Source organism: Brachycentrus maculatus, unplaced genomic scaffold, assembly GCF_059751285.1.
Source record: "Brachycentrus maculatus isolate JH-2025_06_01 unplaced genomic scaffold, ASM5975128v1 h1tg000027l, whole genome shotgun sequence".
In the NCBI taxonomy this organism is placed as follows: Eukaryota; Metazoa; Arthropoda; class Insecta; order Trichoptera; family Brachycentridae; genus Brachycentrus; species Brachycentrus maculatus.
The window spans coordinates 764,417-791,498 of NW_028280781.1; the positions used below are offsets into that span (position 1 = coordinate 764,417).

Consider the following 27,082-nt stretch of genomic DNA (forward strand, 5'->3'; position numbering starts at 1 on the left):
TTTTAGGCAAAACATGAAGGTTTTTTCTCCATTTGAAAAATATTTAGTATATTTAAAAAAATTATAAAAAAATACATTTTCTTCAAAATACAAAAACAACACATTCTGCCCTGTAGCGGGTAAATATAACGTAAAAATATGCCGCTTTTGCTGGGATATAATACATTTTCTGGGCATTCCGAAAACATACACAACTGAAAATTGACGATTTTTTATTTATGATGTTCTTGAAAGGAGTGAGCGATATGGTAAGTATATTGTAGTCCTTGTGATAATTTCTAAAAAATTAGAGTAATATAATATGATAAAATACGTTTCAAAACACTCGCTTTCACGAATATCTTAATTACTTACTTACTTATAACCCTTATCCCCACCCAATGGTGCATAGGGCACTACATCAAATTGATGCAGTGTTATCTTGATCATTACTTACATGAAGGCAAGGTGATTACTCTTGCGCTTCAGGAACCAGGGTAATAATAAATAAATATTACAGTGTAAAATCACTAATATTTATTTTCACCCCCCTGGGAACAGAACCCGGAACCTCCAGCGCGGTAGTTAAATACGCTGACTATTACACCACAGAGGTGGACACGCACTTTACCTTTTTTTACAAATGTCATTAATTGCAAAAATCGTACTTCTTCGTACCCTTCAAAATTCGTATATCTTCGGTTGGATTCGTTAAAAAATTTGGATGGTGTAACTAAATGGGGTGTGTTTAGTTTTTTTTTTAAACAAAAAATATTCTTTTTCAAGAAATAAAAATACTTTGTGTTCTGATCCACTCACATTTTTATTAACCAACTAGTTTCGACAACAACCTTTTGCCCTCTTCAGGGTTTAATTTATTACCTATTAATTTATTACCAATTAATTTACTATTAGTAATTAATTAAACCCTGAAGAGGGCGACAGGTTGTTGCTGAAACTAGCTGGTTAATAAAAATGTAATTGGATCAGAGCACAAAGCATTTTTATTTCTCGAAATAATATATCAATATGATCTACAAATTTAATGCTTTCAATATTCAAAACAAAAAATATACCATTACTGAAGTTGAAATCAGCAAACTTAATAAGTGGATGTAAAAGATATACTTTTGAATTTCAATTCGTGAGAATACGAGTAAATTTTGATGTCGTCATATGGTGCTACTATTTTTTCTTTAAAAAAAATATAAATTCCCGAATTCCTCATCATAAATTTACAGTCTTATTAAAAAATATTGAAATTTCATTGGGATTGCGCGCATCTGTTTCAAAAGAAAACATTATAAATATACGGGTATCAATATGATATTATACACAATCAATGATACAATATATCGCCAGATTTGTAAAATACTGTTATTTGATAAGCGAATTGCTTAAACGATTATTTTTCAGATCATTATGTAGTAAGTACAAATATTATCTTTTTTGTTTAAAAAGAAATATAACATTTTCTATATTATATACCACTTTTAACAAATCTATTATGACACGCGATTCGACGCTATTACCACAAAGTGGCTGCAGAATCAATTGTTGAATTTTTTAGAATAACGAAGGATTATTTTTTTCTTAAAAAAAAGTTAAGAATGTTTGAACTTCACACGTATTGTAACTTTCAACCCAAAATATATCCACGTTTGTTAAAATTTTTGATTGTCGAAATGAAGAAAGTGTTTTTTCTCTTCTAAGTTTAACTGATCGTAGACTGTTATTCGTAACCCTGCTAGTTACATATAAAATAAAACTGTGCTGGCCTAAATTTATGGCATATAAGCGTGAATCAAGGGATATACGATAGTCTTCTAGATGCTTGGGAGGCTTTGAGCTCTAATAAAGGATAATTAATTTTGATGACGTTCGAAGTACAGGATTTACGATGTCCTTTAGAAGAGAATTTTCATTCTTGCCAGAGCTATGGAGCTCCATAAACTGAACTCAATAAAATTGATATTTCAAGATGTATTACGCCATTTTGTTAATTAAACTCCAGCACAGACGCGAGTAATCTACTTGTAAATAATAGTTACGATATTATGTGTAAGCATTACTTTATAAAAACGAACTAACTAACCAGCACACCGCTTCTTCGTAGGAGTAGCCAGAGAGGATAGAACCCCATACCAATCTGTCTTCTTTCTTTGTAAACAATTTTCACCTTATCCACATTTATACATCTCCCCATTCATATCCGCCGATTATTTCGATTCCTGACCTGATCAAGCACTTGAAATACTTTATCGTGCCAACTTTTTCTCGTTTATTTATCATTCGAAAAATCATTTCAATAAAAAACAGCAAATTTACCAACATAATTCAATCAAATATGATTTAATTTATAAACACATATAAATACATATTAAGTCAAATTATTGAAAAGAATACAGGTGGCTAATTTTAATTAAAAAACTGCATAAAATGCAAATATTTAAGAATGATTATTTAAGATAAAATTGACAAGTTTATGTCAGTTTGTTATAAAAGAATATGCAACTAAGGCTTAAACCAACTCAAAATAAATTGTTGCTGATTCGTAACTTCGAATATTCATTTATATTTTTTACCATAAATATATCAGCTCTGATAAATTCATAAATATGAAATAAAATAAAAAAAAAAACAAAAAAGCCAACGATTTTCTAATTACAGTGGAGATGGGAAGATAAAATATTTGCATACATTCCCTTTCACAAGAGATCAAGAATAAAATACTTTAAAGAGCGCATTCGCTACGTAGTTCAAATTCTTGGATTTTATTTTAAAAACAGAAATGCCTCAGCGATGCAGCCGAGTAGGTAGCAGGTACCTACCCCGGTGGCTTCCAGAACCGCAGCGCCATAAAACTTTTTACTGCACCCCGCGATGTTTTCACGACCGCCCCGCAAATTGTTTTATACGATCGGTGGCGTATCCCGATCTCTCCCACACATTAATCCGAAGGCGGCTTTTAGTCAATTGGAGATTTCCGTTTGGGCTAATTAAATCAACCGAGCTAACCCGACCGGAAGTGACGTCAGTCTCGAATGCTGGATTAATCGATCTTTTAAGTAACCTTTCGGTATTTGGTGTAAGCATTTGTCTTGTGTTGGGAAACGAATGGGAATCGCGGCTCGATATAACTCCCGTACTTTCGGGAAACATAAAACGGGCTAATTAAATCAAAGGTAAAGTGCTATGCGTATAAGAACGGTTAAGGGTGGTTATGTTAAACTAGCGCGCATGCACACCCGTAACACACACATTATCTACTTATATATATATATATATATATATATATATATATATATATATATATATATATATATATATATATATATATATATTTATATATATTTATATATATATATATATATATATATATATATATATATATATATATATATATATATATATATATATATATATATATATATATATATAGATATATATACATATATATATATATATATATATATACATATATATATATATATATATATATATATATATACATATATATATATATATATATATATATATATATATATATATATATATATATATATATATATATATATATATATCTATAAATATATTTATATATATATATATATATATATATATATATATATATATATATATATATATATATATATATATATATATATATATATATATATATAAATATATATATATATATATATATATATGTATATATACATATATATATATATATATATATATATATATATATATATATCTATAAATATATTTATATATATATATATATATATATATATATATATATATATATATATATATATATATATATATATATATATATATATATATATATATATGTATATATATATATATATATATATATATATATATATATATATATATAATATATATATATATATATATATATATATATATATATATGTAAATATTCAACATTTAACGACAGGTGCCATGGCGTTGTCGGGTAGACGCTCGACAGTGAAACTGTCGTTGTGGGTTCGATTCTCAACAATTGCAAAACGAATTCAAGATGTATTCATTTTCAATTGGTCAGGGTGTCATTCTTTTCCTTCCCTTTTCTAATTATCCTACCTGCAGACAAGCCTCTGCAACAGAGGCTTTGCAGATTATTCCTTGCGCATCTCATCATACCTTAAAATGGGTGTAATTTAATTTTCGGCCACGTAAAAGTAATTTAATAAGACAATTTTAAGTTAATCAATGTATAAACTCAACAAATTTTGAGAACTACAGGTGGTTTTATTAATAGACCAGAATACAAACGTTTTGTATTTTAACCTGATGATGTGAACATTTTAAGTTCTCAAAACTAGTCAATAAATAACATTCTTATTGCAAGCTTAATAAATGACGCCTAAAAACGGCGTTTCAACTTTTACGCCCATTTGTCAAGCGACCCACTGGCGGATTAAACCGCAAAATCAAAATCTATTAAACAGCGATATTGCCGAATGAACGGTCAATTTATCATTGTTTTATACCGGGGCCGGGAAATCGTCCGTTAATTGCGGAAGCGCTGGCCGACAAATAAAACCCTTTTGTATGGAGTGTTTGCATTTTATCTGCTGATGGATTAAGTGAAGAGTGATTTTATGCATTGACGCTCCCCGAAAGCGCTTTCCATTTGAGAGAAAAAAGAAAAAAAAAGAAAAACACATATAGGGCATTAGGCGCTGCCGGCTCCGGGTGTCGTGTTCACTGAACCTTAACAGTTAAACAGAATCAGCAAATTGGTGATTTCAAAAGAAATGGGAATTTCTTGGTACTTTGAATAAAACGGGCTTTAAAAAAATGTTCGTGATCGATAAGAAGGGAAACGTTTTTAAGATTGTTTTTATACCGTTTCTGAAAAGACTTTTGCTGTTGATATTTTACATATATGTATGAATGACCCTTATTGTCAACTGTAACTTAACTGTAACTTTAAAAAAACTATGTCTTTCATTGTTTTATGCGACGTAGTCTGATAATATGGCAAAAGACTTCACAAATTTATTGTTTATGTAAAAGTTTTGAAATATTTTTTAAAATAGATGTATTTATTTTATTTATACGACCCAGTCAAACAATACTGCAAAACACTGAGCAAGTTAATAATAAATTAATTAAAGTTGTGAATACAAGAAAAACTGTTAAAAAATCTTTAAAAATCCATGTCTTTTTTTTATTTATACGACCCAGTCTAACAATACTCCATGACACTCAACAAGTTAATAATAAATTAATTCAAGTTGTGAATACAAGAAAAACTGTTAAATTATCTTTAAAAATCGATGTCTTTATTTTATTTATGCGAACCAAGCTGATAATATTGCAAAACACTGAGCAAGTTAATAATATGTTTTGAATATTGAAAGCATTAACTTTGTGGATCATATTGATAAAGTATTATGAGAAATAAAAAGTGGATAAAAAAACAAAGTCTTTTTATTTCTAAAAATAATAAAAGTTCAAAATAAATTAATTCAAGATGTGAATACAAAACAAAAACTGTTAAATATCTTTAAAAACCGATGTCTTTATTTCATTTATGCGAGCCAAGCTGATAATATTGAAAAACACTAAGCAAGTATACCACAAGAGCCCATTGTTGCTTTTATGCAGTAACTTGGTATCAAAGGTACATTTGCCGTCATTTGCACGGGTACATTTTTATTAATCGATATGACTGCATGCTGTGCGGCAATTTCAGCGTTTGCACTCTAATGGCTTGAACTATGTGAACTATGTAGGGTGTAATGGGATGTTACAATACTCACATGCAATGTATTGTTATAAGACACACACGATATATATGCAGTAGGTGCAGACCGTCGCAATAGAGAGAACTATTTTACAATAGGAGAATAGAAATACGAGTTTTGGTGTATGAATTTTGATTGAAATTGCACCCGATTATACAAACATACCACTATACAAACATAACCATTTATAAATCGATAATTTATTACAATACGATTGATCTAATCGTGATCCTATTATCAAAAGCATTTGCTTATTATTTATTTATGCTTAGAAATTTATTATTCGATACCACTTATAAATAGATTCTTTATTACAATGCATTTGATCATATCATGATCCGATTATCAAAAGCATTATCTTATTATTTAATTATGCTGTAGAAATTTATTATTCGATACCACTTATAAATAGATTCTTTATTACAATGCATTTGATCATATCATGATCCGATTATCAAAAGCATTATCTTATTATTTAATTATGCTGTAGAAATTTATTATTCGATACCACTTATAAATAGATTCTTTATTACAATGCATTTGATCATATCATGATCCGATTATCAAAAGCATTATCTTATTATTTAATTATGTTGTAGAAATTTATTATTCGATACCACTTATAAATATATTCTTTATTACAATGCATTTGATCATATGATGATCCGATTATCAAAAGCATTATCTTATTATTTAATTATGCTGTAGAAATTTATTATTCGATACCACTTATAAATATATTCTTTATTACAATGCATTTGATCATATCATGATCCGATTATCAAAAGCATTATCTTATTATTTAATTATGCTGTAGAAATTTATTATTCGATACCACTTATAAATAGATTCTTTATTACAATGCATTTGATCATATCATGATCCGATTATCAAAAGCATTATCTTATTATTTAATTATGCTGTAGAAAATTATTATTCGATACCACTTATAAATAGATTCTTTATATCAATACATTTGATCTTATCATGATCCTATTATCAAAAGCATTTTCTAATAATTTAATTATGCTGTAGAAATTTATAATTCGATACCACTTATTAATATATTCTTTATTACAATACATTTGATCTAATCGTGATCCTATGTATTATCAAAAGTATTTGCATATTATTTAATTCTGATGTAAAAAAATATTATTCGATACCACTTATAAATATAATCATTATTACAATACATTCGATCTAATCGTAATCCTATTATTCTTTTTTAAATGTATAGATAAATATTAATGTTTTTATTATTTACACAAGTATTTCAATTTCATACTATTTCTGTGAGCCTAAGCAACTCATTATTAGAAATAGGTATCAAATTGTGGTAGAGTGGGTTCGAACCGAGAAACTCTGACTTAAGAGTCCGCGGCACTAACCACGGGACCACAACCCGACACATCAAAAGCATTTGTTTATTATTTAATTCTGTTGTAGAAATTTATTATTCGATACCACCTATAAATAGATATTCTATTACAATAGATTTGATCTAATCGTGACCCTTTTATTAAAAGCATTAGATTATACATTGATTATGTTAAGGAAAATAATAATTATTTTAAATTGATACCTTATTACAATACATTTGATCTAAATGTGATCTTTATCATATAAATAAACAAATAATTATAACACTACATAGTGCCCATGGTAGAAGTTAGGCAGACGCTTGACTGAGAAACTTGCGTCGTGTGTTCGATTCCCACTAATTGCTAAATAAATTTCTAAAAGCTTTTTTTCATTGAACTGAGTGTTTGTAATGTATTTTCAAAATAATATATTTACTTTCACCATCCTTACTATTCTACTAGTAGACAGCCCTCTAAAAGTAGAGGCTTTACAAGTCGATCGTTTAAAAAAAATAAACTGTAAATTGATAAAAACAAGCGAGGCAAAGGAAAGAGGATAAGGTAAGAAGTTGAGGGGGCGAGAACCAAGGATGAATGGTATGATTGATATTTCTGGTTCTAAGAAGAGATAATAATGTTTCAGGCATATCTTGAAAGTCAGTGTTTTTGCCTAGAATTTTCACTCGTGAATTACATGAAATTATAGTAAAAAACTAATTAACTAACTAACCATCACGCCGCTTCCCTTCAGGGGTAGGCAGAGAGAATAGAACGCCACACCACTCTGTTTTTGCAAACATTCTTCGCCTCTTCCATGTTCATGCATCTCCTCATACATACCCGCCGATTTTTACGACTCCTAACCTGACCACTTTCAAGTATTTGGCATACCTGATGGTGCCATGTTTTTCTTTTTTTTTGTTGTTTAAATTATAGTAATTTTAAACATAAAGGGTAAATCCACTCACGAGTAGGCAAAGGCTATGAAACTTTAAGATTTGAAAGCTTAGTAGGGTCATGATAAGCATGATTTCAGAGTCACATGGACATTAGGTAAAAAAAAACCTTAAAGTCATCACAGATTCACTAACGCATTTTTCATATTTCTCCTGAGAATAACGAAGTGATAGATTATCATATTATTATATGTAAGTAACTATACTACATTAAAGACAAATAGAGATTGTAAATACGACCAAGTACGTTGAAATACAGTAACGTAGCGAAGCAATACAGCGACAAAGAGGTTGGGTACACAGAGGGTATAGAGTTACAATAAGGGAGGCTACATAGTATTCGATAGCATTTATCCCTGCGCCAATATCGTGCACGATAGAAATATTAAAAGTTTTCGTGGAAATGGCCTCTTTGGTGCAATATCGGGTGTATCAATACAATATCCTCCCATACACTTCTCAAGTAATATTTCTATTTCATTGAAACAATTCGTTTCGTTTTAAATCTCTGAAACAACTAACTAGGTATCGATATCCACGTCAGTGCGTCACATTTACGGTTACGCGATTGGGATGGTATTCGTTGCATTTTCTCGTTTGTATTTATTACTAGCTTGAGCTAGAAATACTCTAAACGCAACTGTATTCAACTAAATAACTAAACATCATACCACTTCCCTCAGAGGTAGGCAGAGAGAATAGAACGCCATATTTTTTTAAATTTGCAAACAATCTTTGCCTAGAATAAACAATTGCGATTATTCATGAGAGAACGGATATAAAATTGAATGAGATAATAACTAAGATTTTTCAAATTTTAAAACGGAAAAAAAATTGATGCACTAACTTTGTGATTTTCCATTTTATAATTAAAATGTAACTTTGTTTTAAAATCACTATAAATATTTTATTATAACATAATTATAATGTCTACCAGTTTCGAAGCTAACCGCTTCTTTTTCAAGACTGATTAATGCTAAAACACTATATACTAAACAAAATTCAAAATATTTTGACGGTTATGCGAAGGAGCTTGGGTAGATCTCAAGTGGCTTTTTTTTGTCGATTGGCAGTCACAGTAAAAAGTTATCAGGGATGAAGAGTGCTTGAAAACATATTTAATAACGGACTTTTAGAAAAATCATTTACTTGTGTATTTATTAGTTGTAAATTATTATTAATTGCCTTCTTAATTTCTAATATTTCTAAGTAATCTAATTTAAGTCCTCTATTGCATATGTGTATATTTATTATATATTAAGACCTTTATTTATATATATATATATATATATATATATATATATATATATATATATATATATATATATATATATATATATATATATATATATATATATATATATATATATATATATATATATATTTGAGAACGCTTATCGACATATACTGAATAAAGTAGAGAATGAGACATTAACTGTACCTGAAGTTTGGAAATTTTGCGAATTTTTTATACGACTCCCCGTGGAACGTATCCATCGCATAAAAAGAGACCCAAGTGTATATGAATTGACCTACGAGTATGTAATTGCGTTTCAAATTTAATTTATTTTGATTTTAATTTAAGTACCATACACTTACTAATTAAAGCATATTTCTATGATAAAAGTTCTCAAGTATGTAACATATTATATGGATAACAATTTTCAGTACAGTGAAGTTCACCCTTAGATACGCTTTCGTTGGGTTACGTTTATTTTAGTTTTTGTTAGCAGTTGCATATTACGTGGTAAAATAAATTGCAATGTATATTCTGCATTTATCGTTATAAGTTATAATTTACGGCAGTGTAATTCTAAACCTTCAACACTTTGTTTTGCGGGAGAAGAAAAGTTTTAATTAATGGCGTTAGCTTTGCCTTACAGAAAGTCCATACTAGGAGACTCCTGCTATTTTAGAAATTGCATGTGTATGAGTATACACGTATACATATACCCACGCAGATATTTTAGTACTAAAAACAGTGGTCTTTAAACTACGGCTCGCGGAGAGTTTATCAGGTCCGAGTGAATTCTAGCTAAAGTAAAAATAACTTTTTCATATGACAATCGAATACTTATATTGCTCACTCCTTTCAAGAACGTCATAAATCAAAAAACTTGATTGTTCAGGAGAACGTTTTTAAAGATTAAAAATATAATACAATATATTAAAAATAAATATCAAGCCACTTATTGAACTTTTTACAGTGCAACAGATCTTTTTAGGTAAAACCTGAAGGTTTTTTCTCTATTTGAAAAATATTTAGTATATTTAAAAAAATATTAAACAATACCTTTTCTTCAAAATGGAAAAACAACACTTACTGCCCTGTAGCCGGTAAATATTAAGTTAAAAATATGCCAAACTCCGCCCCTTGACTAACCCCTTCCCCTTACTTTCCCCTCTCCTTATTTATAGAACAATTTTATATTCTATATTTTAGTTACTATACAGACCTGAATGATGGAAGTTTAACTTCTGAAACATGTTGTCTATAATAAAACTCAAGTGGTAAAAAACAAGTGTTTTCTTTAATCATTGTAATATGTCTTACCACAAAGTTAATGCCGAAACAATAAATAAAATAAGAGTATTTCAGTTTAAAGGTATATTCGTCTGGCTTCCTGAATGATCCAGCCCGGTACCAAATGTGAGCAGATATTTTTACACAATTTTATATGTATACGTAATCAAGAAAAGCATTTTACGACATAATAGATATGAATATATTTGGAAGCTGCGCACTTCTATAATTCACGGGTTATTAATTCTTGGATAGATAAAATGTTAAATGACATAAATATATTATGAAAAATACATCATAAATTAAGATTAAGGATGATTTATAGGGGTGGGTGAAATATTATATGGGGTTTTAAAAGGTTCCAGCTTACTTGGTTTGTGTATAATATATCGTGAGCGCACTGCGAACGCTGACCTAACAAAAAATAAATAATTCGAGTTGTCATTAGTGAATCCCAATCGCGGAACAAATTTCGGACTTTATTTTCAAAAATCTTAAACTCTTATTTTTTTACGCTCATCTATACTCATTGGTACATAGGGTACTGCATCAAACTGATCGAATATTAAATTAATTAATAATTACTCGAAGGCAAGGTGATCAGTACTACGCTTCAGGGACCAGCGCTTAGTATTATTAAATAAATATAAAACTAATATGTACATGGAAAAATATAAAAACAATAAGCAGGTAGGGGAGAACCACCATGAAGAGAACGGCCTATGAAGAGAACAGTTGCATTTGCAAGGATAGTAATAAACCTAGCGACACCCTGCACCCCATCACGTGATCACAGTGGTGTAATGACATCACGAGTGAAGTTGGCGGGAATTTCATTAATTATGCTTCGGACAGTGGAAGAAAGAGATTTTCGGACGTGGTAAAAAAATAAACTGTGATAACTGCTTCATCTGCTGACTTTTTAATAGTAAACGTGGATTAAAAAGGGTTTATCCGTAGTTTAACTTGATTATATAGTTTTTATGTGGTAAGGTTATAATGAATAATATTAAAGCCATATCGATAATTTTAATGTTTTTCTAAAATAAGTCCTAATTCCATGAAGAGAACACGCCGCTTAGTGTTCTCTTCTTGGGTTTTGGCATAAGAAGCATATTTAAAAGAAAAAAAAATGATAAAAACATAAGGTCAGAAGCATATTTTAAATAAACAAATAAGAGAATATAAAAAAAATTTAAAATATAACAAATGAGAAAATATAAAAAACAAAAGGTAAAAACAAAATAAGAAAATATGACTAAACACCACAAATATATCTTTCCATGAAGTATTTTTGCAGATAATTTATTTTGGATCCCCGAATGGGTTCTATTTTATATAGGTCAGGCAGCTGGTTAATTTGGGTAAAGGCAATATATTTTAAGGACCTTACTACAATGTTTTGAATATTGAAAGCATTAACTTTGTGGATTATATTGACATATTATTTTGAGAAAATAAAAAGAGTTTGTTTTTTGATCCACTCACATTTTTATTAATCAACTAGTTTCGGCAACAACCTGTTGCCCTCTTGAGGGTTTAATTTACAATTAAACAACTAAACATATATATACATATTTATATTTTTTTTCTTCTTTTTTTAAATATATGTTTAATCATAAATTAAAACCCTAAAGAGGGCAACAGGTTGTTGCCGAAACTAGTTGGTTAATAACAATGTGAGTGGATCAAAAAACAAAGTCTTTTTATTTTCTCAAAATAATATACCTTGCTCCAAATTTAGTAGTGTTTATCGGCTCCACATGTATTTTTTAAGTCCTCGTGTATTATGATTATGAATTTCTTTGTTAAATCAGTATGGTATTATTGCTGTAAGTCGTTTTAAACATTATTTGAAGCATTGTATTTGTAATCTCACAAGTTGCATAGTAGCAAGTTTACAAGTTAGTTATTTTATTTCTCGCAAAAGATGTTGAATCACCCTGGTAAGAGTTGAAGGTAATGTTTAAAGGCTTTGGCATGTTGTCAATTTGACAGGGGCTTGTTGCCAACATCCAAGATAACTTTTTACTGTCTGCTTTATCACCTCTTTAGAATCGATTGCGAGGCAGCCAAATTGAAGGCAAAAAGTAAACTGAAAACTTTTATCAATATATCAAGTGTGTTTGCTTGTATGCAATACGCCCAGTGAGTTTGATAGTTTGAGATAATAAAACAAAGCAACAGGAAAAATATTTTTTGAAACAGTTTATCATACTTGGCCTGTTCAATTAATACGCACACTAACGTTATAAAACGATATAACGTTTCTGGCGTTTCTCATGTGTGGTATAATCCAGGATTCGGACCTTACATACTACTATAAGAGTTTCTGCTCAATAAAAAGCTTCTTTTCATCTCACCAATAGATGTCTCCAGTGAAGTTCTAGTGATTCAAGAATAATGTTTCAAAATTGGTTCATATACATAGAACGTCCAAGAATTTGAGTGGTATGGTTGTCAATAATGGGTAGAATTGGTGAACGTTACACGTGTGCAAAGTGATCACTTAAACCAGCCTATGACGGTCATCAGCCCCGTAAATGCACAGACTTCCATATTCTCCTTCATCTTTGATTAGATGTTAAAAAAATTACTCCTATAATTGGAAATAATCCAGATTTATGAACAAATATTCGGACACACTCAAAATGTTGTAAAAACAAAATGCATTTTATTTAGAAGTTACATGTCTGTGTCCCTTTCAAAGCATCACCTCTGTAACGTACATACTCATCCTTATGGCGTTTCCACTTTTGGAAACAGTCCTGGAACGCTTATTTTGTGATGTCCTTCGGCTCCTTTATCACATTTCCCTTAATCTTGGAAATCGTCTCAAATTTTCTTCTTTTTAAAGGTTTTTTTGAGTTTGAGAAACAATAAGATGTCAGTCAAGGCCATCAGGTGAGTAGGGTGGGTGAAAGAGAACAGTGATTGAGTGTTTGGCCAAAAACATACGAGTTCTGGAACCTGAATGGGCTGAAGCTGATGAAACAACAATGCTCATGACAACGCAACGGAGATAATTCATCTCCAAAGTGCAGTATAGCTGATACGGCGAGTTGATGAGACGAGCTAAAGATATAGACATATAGAAGCTGACCACGAAATAAAGAAACCAATTACTACACATATTGTAACCCACGAATAATATCTTAAACCAATTATCAAAAAATAAAATAATGATAGCATTCAGCGTTTTTTCTTTAGCACTCCACACATGTAAAATCGTAAGGATAACGAATAAATATTCATTAATTATCAAACGCCACCTGTGTCCGGAATGATGAATTACTTTTAAAAAAGATTCGGGTCTCGGATGAGGTACTCACTTGTTATACAGCACGATGTCCGGTAGTTTATAATAATAATCGCATTTAAGCGTTTTTGCTTTAACACTGTACACATGGAGAATCGTAAGGATATCGAATAAATATTCATTGATAATTAAACGCCACCTGCGTCCGAAATGATGAATTACTTTTCATGATGGTTCGGGTCTCGGATGTAGTCACTCACTTGTTATATAGCACGATGTCCGGTAGTTTATAATAATAATCGCATTTAAGCGTTTTTGCTTTAACACTCCCACACATGGAGATTCGTAAGGATAACTAATAAATATTCATTGATAATCAAACGCCACCTGTGCCCGGAATGACGAATTACTTTTCATAAAGGTTCGGGTCTCGGATGTGGGTACTCACTTGTTATACAGCACGATGTCCGGCAGCCAGATGTGCTCGGACGGCACGTACAGCTCCGTCACGCCCCCGTACTCGGAGGGGTCCCACTGGAACTTGTGATCCTGCCATTCCTGAAAGAGGGAGCGGACGGGGCGCGTCATAAATTGGAAAAAGGTATGCATCGGTACGAGATACGTAATAAAAAATTGGTCAGGGCCATGTATAAATAAAAAGGTGTACACTTTAATACTTCGACGCCGCGGCGGGAGGGCATCCTGGGTTTATGCGATAGGCAAAAGAATCTATTTTATGCACGTGGACTTTCTATAAAACACGTTTAACCAAACATACCATATTGTAACTAGAAAATAAGAATTTTGTCATTGAAGCGTAAAATCTATTTTAAATATAAGTTATACTTTTACTGGTATTTCACTGGTATTAGTTTTACTTATACTTCACTTGCGGTAAAATATATGCATTTCAAATATAAGTTTTACTCATACTGGTATTTACTAAGTAAAACATAAAAAACAAAAAAAGTTTTTTTACCACCACAACAATCTGTATTTGCACGAACTTTTTACCTCTTCAATATATTTTTTTTTAATTATACAATTTAACAACTATGTTATTTATTTTGTAAATTAAAATCATTGGTAACTTTGTGGTATGGTAATAAAACACTCTCCTTAGCATCCATAGTTTACTTTGTGTAATACCACTTTTTTTAAACACTTATTTGTGACTTCCGGTTTCGGAAAATCATTCCATCATCATGTCATTAAAATTAATATAAAATAATTACGATTTAACATTTGTATAGAAAAAAATAACTGTGTTATTAACGTAACTTTTAATTAAATTAACTCAACCACGTTGCTTCTCCGAAGGGGTTGGCATAAATAATAGAACGTCACACCAATCTGTATTTAGCAAAAACCTTCACCTCAAGCATCTACTCATACATATCCGCCAAGTATTCTGAATCCTGACCAGACCACTCTCAAGTATTAGAAATACTTGATCATGCCAAGTTTTGCTCAGCTTTTTTCTGCTTATATTACCAACCACATACGTCTCATAAATTTGTTCAACTGTTTTTTCGTCACTCATTCGATTGACATGGCCAAACCATCTCAACATGTCATTCTTATGTATTTTATCGATAATGCTTATCACAGCTTTACGTTATTTTTTTTTTAAGACTATTCGAAAATTTATCACGCATCATTTTGCCGCGAATTCATCTGAGAGATTATATTTCGTTTATATTCAGTTTTTTTTGCTAACTTCATGCTTCACGGGAGTGAAAAAATATATATAAAATTAATACATAATTTATTTGCTATTTTAACCGCTACTTATTTTTAATACTATTGTTAAATACCTTATCTTTTTCAGGTGTGTATGTAACAGAACCACTTAACTTAACTTAAATTAACTTTTTACTCCCTTCCTCACACACACAAACTCTTTTTTATATTATTTTTATCTCTCGAGTTTTTTATTGTTATTATAATATAAAATTTACACACATTTAATGTGGAATTGTGTAATTGGCTTTTTTTTATTAATGTAAATATTTTTTATTATACACTTTACTAAACATAAAGCTATTCAATTCCCGAATAAAAAAATAAAAAAAAAACAACCGGCCTCTCAAATCGCATTTATTACGTATCAGACAATTTGTGAGATAAAAATAGTAAAACTGTTGAAATCTCTTTCACTCATCATAACACCCTACGTCATAAAACGGGACATTTGACCCCAAAAAGGTTTTAAATAAATTGTTAACGGATGGGACTTTTGTCGACGGCGAGAGCCCCCAAAATGAAAAGGTATTTTTCAGATTTGCTTAGCCGGTAAATTGTTGAAAAGCAAAATACACTTTCGATTTTGCGAAGGATTCACAAATAGATTTCGGCTTATTGATAGAGATATGAAGCATCTTGCCACCCTATCAAAAGTAGGTATGCCCTAAGGCAGTGATTTTGAACCTTTTTGAAGGCGATGAGCACTTTGATCATAAGGAAATTTCGCGGTTCACCAAAGCTAATGATCCAAAAAACATACAAAGATAACTTTTGTTCAAAAGAAACTGATTAATTTACTACAGACAAGTTGAGAATTACATTAAATAAAAAAAATCCATAAAAACAAATATACTCCAATGAAACTTTTTGCGGCGAAAATAATTTTAAGTGATACTGACTTTACAAATTTCAGCTATATAAGGTTTAGTATTTGATATAGCTACTCTCATTTCTTCATCCAAATTGCCAAGCAAAAGTTCACAAATCCTTTCAATGAACCTACCTTTTTGAAATATTTTTTTAAATAATTAAATGAATGAAAGTTTAAATATTTTTTTTTGTTGGCAAAATATCTGTGAACAGAGTGTACCATTGATGGAGCACCGTCTGCACAAATTCCTAAACATAGCTCTCATGATATTTTCAATTGTCCTAAGTATGATGGTATAGAATCAATGATATCTTGACCACTGCTGTGAAGCGAGAGCACACAACATCACTTCGCAAGGGTGCAGCCATCTAGACATTATATTTGCAACTCAAATCGCACAGTAAATGAGCCGACATTAAACTTTGGTTTTCATAGTTTCGCGGAGCACCGGTTAAGAACCACTGCCCTAAGGGGAGATATGAGAAATGTAAAAAGCTCCGAAGCAACATTTTATAATAGAAAGGAGAAGAAAATATTATGAAGGGATGTTCTATTTGCAATAAAACTTACACATGTCCCGATGTTACTCGCTTCCGAGAATAAATGGGAATTTATTGGATTCCGTACACAAGTCGCATCCAACCACACTTTATTGTGGAAAACTGTAAATTGTAAACGTGACTTATTTATATTGAAAATTTTAAAACGTAAGACGTTGGTGAAAAACCGGTGAAAAATTATTTTCATAAAACTAACTAATTTACTAGCTAACCATCACGCCGTTTTCACGCAGGGGTAGACAGAAATAATAGAACGCCACACAAATATGTCTTTGCACACAACCATCGCTTCTTCCACATTCATACATCTTCTCACACATATACACCGATTACATCGACTTTCAGCCTAACTACTTTCAAGTTTTTGGCATACCTGATCATGCCAAGGTTTTCTCGGTCTTTCTCTGCTCCCTTTTCCAACTACATTCACAGCATAAATTTGTTGTACCGTTCTTTCCTCACTCATTCGTTCCACATGTCCAAACCATCTCAATACATCTTCCTCAATTTATCGATAATACTCATTATATTGGAACATAATTAAGTAAAATAAATTAATGTTGATTTATTGTAACTGCAGACAGTTGGTAGAATTCCAATTTGAATTGCTGGGTAATATATCCAAAATTAAACAAGGTTTATTGGATTGAATTTTAAATTAATTTATGTATATATTAATACGTGACGCGTTTCGTCCATATTAAGACATTATCAAAACAAAAAGAGTGTTTGATAATGTCTTAATAAGACGAAATGCGTCACGTATTAACATATACACAAATAAATGTAGAATTCAATCCAATAAACCATGTCTTATTTTGGATATATTACCCAACAATTAATGTTGAGTTTAAGTCCTCCTCCAAGCACAAGAGCCTAGTCTTTTTTTAGGATAGACAAAGAGTAACGAGTATATGATATTTTATTAGTAGTAAATGACTTTAATTGTAACATTTTTATAACTATACCAAACAAAGAAAAAATCTGGTGTATTAGTGGCTAAATATAGAAAAAAGATCCCTTTTACACTCAAGGGCAGATATTTTTAACCGAATAAAGTATGCGCCAAACGAAATGAGACCAGACTCATTTTAGTCTATGTCAGGGGTTCCCAATCTTTTTCAGCACGCGGCGCACTTACAAGCTTAGTATTTTGTCACGGCGCCCTACATTAGTAAGCTATTTGGAATAGTTATAGTGACTACATATATATAGGGTCTTTCAATACAGACCTTTTCAAACTTTCACATTTAATAGCGGCCATATTGTTGATTATACATCTCTGACGAACACTTTGTTTTATTAAATTTTAAAGGTAGAAAGCACTCGATGAATGAAAGACCCTGTTTATACTAAAGTCGAAAGAAATAGGTACCTACAATAAAAGAAGTTGGGTAGATAGGCAAAAAATTAAAACATCTACTATATGAAATTGAGTTTTATTATATTGATAACTATTTATTATATTTAATTATAAAAAACATTAAACCATGAGTGTAAGTCCCTCTCCAAGCACAAGAGCTCAGTCTCTTTTTTGGAGAGGCACAGCGAATCTAAAACTAAAAGTTTGCCATATGTATAAATGTTTAGAAATTTTATTATGTTGTACTTAAAAATGTAACTATATTAAATAAAAAAAAAAACAATTCACAACAGAGAACAAGAAAAAAAAATTGTGGTTTCGGATAATGATAGAGGATCAACTCACGGCGCTCCTCTTTACTTTCTACGGCGCACCAGGGCGCCGCGTGCACACTTTGGGAACACCTGGTACATGTAATATTTTTCCCAGCATTGTAATGAAACTCGGTGCCTTCCGCCGTTTGGAATGTCACCTGTCACGGGCGTTCCGAACTAATGTTAGCGCCGCAGACAGACCGACGTAATTTAACGTCAGTATTGCCGCGACTCGTATGCCCCAAACCATTGGCACCGTCATACTGCTAGCCTAGGAATAACCCAAGGTCGCTAGGTGAGAAGTGTCACATGAAGCCGGGTTTATAATTACTCGACTCTAACTCATTGCCTAAATGTGTCATAATAACTAACTAACAATCTAGCTAATACACGATTTCTCCTACGGAGTAGGCAGAAAGAATAAAACGCTACAACACTCTGTTTATGAAATCTTTTTTCGCCCCTTCCACATTCATGCATTTCCTCATACATACCGCCGATTATTTTGACATAAATAAACATACATACATGCATCAAAATTTCCAACCAAAAATTTCAACATGAAATTATTCATTGTAACTGCAGACAGTTGGTGGAATTCCATTTTGAATTGTTGGGTAATATATCCAAAATTAAACACGGTTATTGGATTGAATTCTACTTTTATTTACATTTATATGATATGTGACGCGTTTAGTCTTATTTAGACATATTGATTGTTTGATAATGTCTTAATAAGACGAAACGCGTCACATATTATCATATATAAATGAATAAAAGTAGAATTCAATCCAATAACCGTGTTTCATTTTGAATATATTACCCAACAATACATGATATCATTTATTGAATTGGCGTTAACTTTGAAGTAAAACAAACGTCATGATTTAAATAAATAAAAAAAAAGCTTATTGATTAGGACATCTGTATTTCTTGAAACTAGTCGTGTTTACTTTAGCAAACACAAAAAGTTGTTTTATACAAGTGTTTTATTTTTATATTTAAATCGGTGAAAGAAAACTCTCTTAGGAATTATAAATTATGCTTAATATTATTTTAACAAATGCAAAAAAGTGGTTTTATACAAGTGTTTTACTTTTTTATTGATGAATGAAACGATAACTATGGATTATGAAATCATATTTTAATATTATTAACTAAGAATCACAAAACCCGTATTGAATCCTTTTATTAATGATCGTATATGGTGATTGAAGTACTGAAGGTAAAAAGGAAAAACATGTTGAAACTACTTCGTACAATATGCAAAGGCATCCACTTGCTATAGTTTAAAACTGTTTGAAATAAAATTTCAATGAGCCATTTTCATAAGCCATTTAATAAACCAAGTATTCTATAACCGGATGAAAATCAGAGGCATTTAGAGGAGCGGAAGGCTTTCAAACAACACAGACCCTTGAATGAGGTTATGCGATGGCTGCTTTTGGCTTGAAAATTATCCGAGCCATTTAAGAGATAATCGGCTGTGAAAGCTTACATACGACCAAACGAGTGGGAACTATGAATACAGGAATTTAAGACGATAAAGTTAAAAAATGAAAAGATAAAATGAAGTGAATTAATTATTTTCAAAATTTCGTAAATTTCGTACTCAATTAGTAATATATTTTCATTTAAAAAATCAATAAAGGTTAAATAGATTTATATTATCCACTGACACTTCGTGATGGAATTGCATTTTTAATTTATTATTTGATTAAAACCAATATTTTTAGCTTTTCCACTTTTTTATTTGACCAGCGACCGGGTTTCGTCGTTACCGACATCATCAGACTGGTGAGAGGCTTTACAAATTTGTATGTTATATATAAAAGAAGGCAGGAGTTGATAACCATGATTTGATATAATTTTATGAGAAATTAATTTAATTTTAGTGAATTTAAGTATTGTATGATATTTTAAATATTTTTTTTATAAAGGTTTTTTGTATTGAAAGCACGATTTTATATAAAGTTTAAAAAAAGTTAAAGTTTACAAAAATACAAATCTATTTTAACTTTATATAAAATCGTGCTTTCAATACAAAAAACCTTTATAAAAAAAATATTTAAAATATCATACAATACTTAAATTCACTAAAATTAAATTAATTTCTCATAAAATTATATCAAATCATGGTTATCAACTCCTGCCTTCTTTTATATATAACATACAAATTTGTAAAGCCTCTCACCAGTCTGATGATGTCGGTAACGACGAAACCCGGTCGCTGGTCAAATAAAAAAGTGGAAAAGCTAAAAATATTGGTTTTAATCAAATAATAAATCAATAAAGGTTAAATAGTAATATTTTTATACTTACATGTTCCAGCCAAACGTTGGTTGTCAAGATTTGATCCTTAAGATTCTGAAAAGAACAAAAAAAACAAGTTAGCTTTTTGTGGTTACATTTTTGAAAAGTAAGAGAGATAAATTTATTTTATTTGATTTATATTAATGTGTTTGTATATATTTCCATAAAATTAATAATTTTTTTACTGTTTCAAATTCGCACAATTAGAGAGTTTACACCTAAAATTTGCAAAAGGTTTATAACAATTTTAAATTTGGTGACAGATGTTGAATTAAACCTTGAAAATATTTTAGTCGTCCTTTAAAAATTCTTCAATTATGTACTTTAAACATAAATAATCTATAACGAAACTTTAAATAAAATTATGTTACGTAAACAATGTACATTCAATTATTTTTTATTTGTGAATTTTTAAAGCATCTTATACAAATACGAATGAAAACGCTGATAAATTAGTAGGAGAGGTTTCTTGGTGTCTCGTCCTTAATGTTAGATAATTTGAAAACTCAGACGGAAACGAGCATTACTACTTGTTTGCAAGATAAAGACAGAAACACAGTTTAACACAAGCACAGCTTTTCGTTGATTGGAGTCCTTATCAGGGAAGTTAACAAATTGAACCTGGAAAACAATACGTCGTAAATTTTCCTTGTACAGAATGTTAGCTGCGAAGCCTCCACCCCTTGGACTTTATCTGCGCGCTATAAACACGAGATTCCAGGATTTTCAGGTATCACTTTGCCCGAACGACAGCCTTTAGTTGCTGCCTTAGCAAGTCAAACGTCTGATTTCGGAGGCAGTGTTTGCTCTAACGCTTTCTCAACAGGATCTCGGCGGAAAGCAAACACAGAGTAGGTCCTTTGCCTTTCCCGCGCCAATATACACACCTATTCTGTAATATTCTGGCAAAATATGGGGGAGAAATAAATACAAATACGGAATAAAGTGGAGTTGAATAAACTAAGCTTTAAATAAACAGGTTTAAAAAAATACAAACAAATAAAGAAATTGGTAGATAACGTCATTTATTTTATTATGTGTAAAACAAATTGACGATGTGCGACATAGAAATAAAATTACAGCATTTTAATGTTTTTTATTGGATGTTTATTCCAGATTTGTTTAGATTAAATAAGATTATTAAATCTAAACAACGTGTAGTTCAGTGTATTTTTAATAAAACGAATATTTTAATTTTAATAATTTTGTCGATGAGCATGTTACTTTAATGCGTATAAGAAAACAAATATATTTTTTTTACAACAAACAACATATTGGAAATGTTTAAAACTTTTTGCATTTCTATTGCATTAAATTGCGTACGATTTTTAATAACTCAACTCAGATGTTTAACTCTTATGTTTCTCGTTGTTTCAATTATGTATGAAATTATTAAATTATTATGCATGAAAATTAAATCGATTAAAATTGAGACTTTTGTAAACAAATCTCCTTAATTATTGTCATTTCCATGAGTATAAAGATCAATTTTAAAGATAGGTAGTCAATAATAATATGAGCTTCCAGCAAGGTATTCCGAATTCCGAAATATGTCACTGCCCGTCGTTTTAGCTTTCAGGCAGACTTCATTATCCCCGGTGAAGCCTTTAGCTAACGGTTCGGGTGATCCGTCAAATTTTAACGTACAAGGCATAAGGATTGAGCTTTGACGTCTGCTTTAGCGGTAAGTACCTTAGAGTACAGACACTGCTTCAATTAACTTGGTATTACGTAATCGTTCAAGCTAAAATTTTAAGTCTTAGAACGTGAAGAAGATAGGAAGATTAAATTCACGAGTGGAACGTAATTAAAATCGCACATTGAATTACGGGAAATGAAACAAAATCTTGAGCTAGGTTGGTTTACACAAAATTTTACTTTTAAGTAACTTATGTTCTCAAAATGCTTGAATTCAATTTAAATTTAAAATTTTACGAAATTTTACAAAAACAACGTTTAACATTTAAAAAAACGTTTACGTATACGTAAGAGGGTTCAGGTTTTATCATGTTCTGTATGTTTCGCACTATACATTATATTATATTTATATTGTGTCCTTAAATCATTAACATTAAAAACTGCTCGCGTAGAAATGTGGTGAGAGTAAAAAATTATTTTTAATCTTATGATGCATTAAAAAACATACATAAATAAATAAAATAAAAAGATAAATTCGTGACGACTATTTCGCCTTATTAGGGCATTATCAAACTACTCTGTTCACCCTTTAACAAGGCGAAACAATTGTCATGAAATATTTTTATTTACGTTTATGTTAAATAAAATAGACAACCAAGTTGACCCTTAAAATCAGTTTTTGATTTTAAAATAAAAAATAATCCAATTTCTTTTTTATCTATGTTGAGATGTTAAAAAAAGGAAATAATTCGTCATCAGTAGTGATGGAATAAAAGTTGTACTATTAATATCAACAAAAATCTTGAATGTAAAAACCTGACTTTTATTCCATAAAAAAAAAATAATAAAAATAATTACAAATTTACGTCAGAACCTACAAATAACCCATGAAAAGGTCACAACCTAACAGAAAGATTGCATTTTTGTTACAAATAATATTGATAGAACACTATCCTTATCATTCATTATTCACTTTGTGTAATACCACTTTTATAAACACTAATTCGTGACTACCGGTTTCGGAAAAATCGTTCCATCATCGAGTCATTAAAATTAAATTGTTATGGTCTGACATTTACAAAATTTTGAAAGAGAGAAAGATGATAAATGAACCACAATGGGAATAGTATAAAGTTATTTTTTTCTTATTTATTTTCGATTAGTTTACAAATAGTCTTATTTCTCTCTTTCAATATTTTATTTTTGTGCAAATATTAGACCGTAACAATTTCATTTCAATGACCCGATAATGGAATGATTATTTCGAAACCGGTAGTCACGAATTAGTGTTTATTAAAGTGGTATTACACAAAGTCAACGATGAATGTTAAGGAGAGTGTTATCTCCGTAACACAAATTTAACAATGCTTTTAATATACAAAAAAATATTGAGAGATTTAATGAAGCCGCCTTGAATCTTAAATTTAGTTAGCAGATGCCACCTTGAATCTTAAATCTAGTTTGATGAGACTATTTGACAACATAATCAGCGGATGATAAATGAACCGACGCCGACGCGGCGTAAGACTTGGTAGATTTTGTGGACTGGATAGAAATTCGGAAATTGGTCCATGAACCCCGTGGGACGCTTCCGATTTCACATGTCATCCTGAATAATTTGTGCGGTGAACATGTGAACATGTGTGTATTGTGTATTCAATCGCATGGTGCAGAATTCTGACGTGTCCCATTTCCGATATCGGAATCAATAATGTTTGCGATATATTGTTCCTAGAGTGGTGATTCGACAGTGACTAGATAAATGTAAGGGACGTGCTCACTCAGTGAAATAACAAAACAAATTGATATTTTTGAGTTGTATTCTTTCCATTCCCATAAAGCTCTACAATTCATTTAAAAAGTAAAACATGGTATATTTAAAAAGAAAAAATAACAACTTATTTTTTACCATTTTTATTATTGGTACTTTTTGAAATAATTTTAAAATCAAACACAGAGTTTTTGAGTCTACTAAGTTGTATTTTATTTCAAACACATAAAAATTAATGAAATCGTTGCATTCGTTTGAAAATGCAGTAACTAGGCGAAAAATTGTCACGATTTTAATTTTTGTGTGTTTTTAATAAAATACAACTTAGTAGACTCAAAAAATCTGTGTTTGATTTAAAAATTAAAATTGAGTTCTACAAATTAAACGCCAAATCAATAAATTTTTGGTACTATTATGCTAACGGTTTCAAAGAATACCTTTTTATCTTCAGAGATGGATACAACCAAACTAATTGGATTAAAAGCGGTTATTAATAAACTTTTTTTTACTGTTTTTTTTGCTGTTTTATTTTTTACTGTTTTTTTACTGTTTTTACTGTTACTGACACTTCTTAGTAAGGTAAAGCAATCTACATTCTCTATAAGTGTGACGCACTCGCTCGCAAATGAAGTCACATCCTTGGAGAGCCTCTATTGGACTCCGAGAAGGTGAAGCTCCTACCACCAAGACAGGTCGTGAGTTACATGACTCACGTAGGTCTTGGGAGTGAGCCGTGATACAGAGGGAGGTCACAATAGACCTAATGTGGTCGCAGGGATCTTGCATCCCTTATGTCACTGCAAAAAAGGTTAAGCAAGTACTGATTAAGTTCCTATATGACAAGTGGGTAATGTACGGTAGGCACTGTTTTTCTGTATTATGAATTACACGCCTTTGCTGATTTGAACAAGGACGAATTGTATGAGGAATCTACATATATATACGTATAAAAATAATATGTGTAAAAGTTGTATGTTTTTATGGGCAGTGGTTATATTTCATTGTGTTAAAACACCCATGGTTGTTCGTGGCTCGAAACTACATATGTCAAAACTAACTGCGAAAATTGGGCTTACACTATTATCAAGTTTGAACAACAGCACGTGTCTACGTTTGAAGAGTGAGTTTTAATATGATTGTGTTGGACAGAGATACTCATTATTCACGTTGCCAGGAGAGAGTCATCTCTAAAATAAGCTTTCTACTTATTTCCTCGATTTATTACGGAAAATATTCAATATGAATGTCGTCTAAAAACGAATATTTAATGCATATCTGGGAAATTAAACAAACCAAATTTATATTATTCTATAATATATTGTTATGATCCACATAATTTATAATATATCGCTTTGATCCACAAAGTTAATGCTTTCAATATTCAAAATATAACCAAATTTAACTAACCGACTAACTAAGGTCACGCCGCTGCCTCACTGGGGTAGATAGAGGGAATTGAACGCCATTCTTTTCTGTTTTTGCAAACATTTTTCGAACCTTACACATTTATGCATCTCCTCATACATACACGATGTTTATTCTGACTCTGACCTGACTACGCCAAAGTATTTGAAATATGTTTTAAAAGATCTCGGTCTTTCTCTGCTCTTATATTAAACTAGAATCTTTGTAATGAATATTTTTTAAACAAGACTCCTAAAATAGAATTAAAATATTTTAAACTATGAAATACTTTATAATCACGTAGATTTCAAAAAGCCAATATCACTTGTCAACTTTAGAGACGACCAATAGTATGGATGAGTATTTTTTCCCTGACCACGCCTTAATTATTTGATCATATACGGTTGGAAAAATGAAAAAAAAGAGCCAAAACTAAATGTGGTTGAAAACGAAAATTGTATTTTTATATGTCTAAAAAATGTGCCACAAAGAATCAGTAAAAACATTCAAGAAATCATCTCAAAATGTTTAATTTATATTACCCTGGACTGGTACTTGAAGCGCTTCGCTGATCACCTTTCATTAATGTTTTTGACGATATAATACTTCTTTTGCACGATGCAGTGCCCTATGCACCATCGGTGTGGAAGTTAGTCTCACACACTTCTAAGTATTATCATCCGCGTTTATGTAATATCAACTAATTTTAAATTTGGTATAGTTGTGAACCAAAAATTTTCGTAACATGACGAAGATTTTTAGATGTGATATATTCTATCAGCCCTTATAGAAAGGTTTTGTAAAAGGGGGTTGGTTCATGCATTTTTTATGATTTACAAACTTGCGATAACTGATGTGATTTAAGGGTGGTTTGCTTAAGCTTTGTATAACGTGTTGAAAATCCACGGAACCCTTATCAAAGTGTATAAGGGAGATCGCTGACAGGTTTTGATATAAAGCAGAACGCATCATGTCTTGTCATATGACAGGATATGGTGTCGGTAGCAACTCGTTTATTATAATGTTATAAGAATATATATATATATATATATATATATATATATATATATATATATATATATATATATATATATATATATATATATATATATATATATATATATATATATATATATATATATATATATATATATATATATATATATATATATATATATATATATATATATATATATATATATATATATATATATATATTTATATATATATA

At 30.4% G+C, this 27,082-nt stretch overlaps 1 protein-coding gene across 1 annotated transcript in view; it reads right to left on the reverse strand.

Moving 5' to 3' along the window:
* The window catches only part of LOC148312987 (acetylcholine receptor subunit alpha-like 2), a 120,142-nt gene that overhangs the window by 33,252 nt on the left and 59,808 nt on the right, over positions 1 to 27,082 (reverse strand). The window contains 2 exon segments of the mRNA XM_088270655.1: positions 14,320 to 14,429; positions 21,048 to 21,092. Coding sequence (XP_088126781.1) covers positions 14,320 to 14,429; positions 21,048 to 21,092 — 155 coding nt within the window.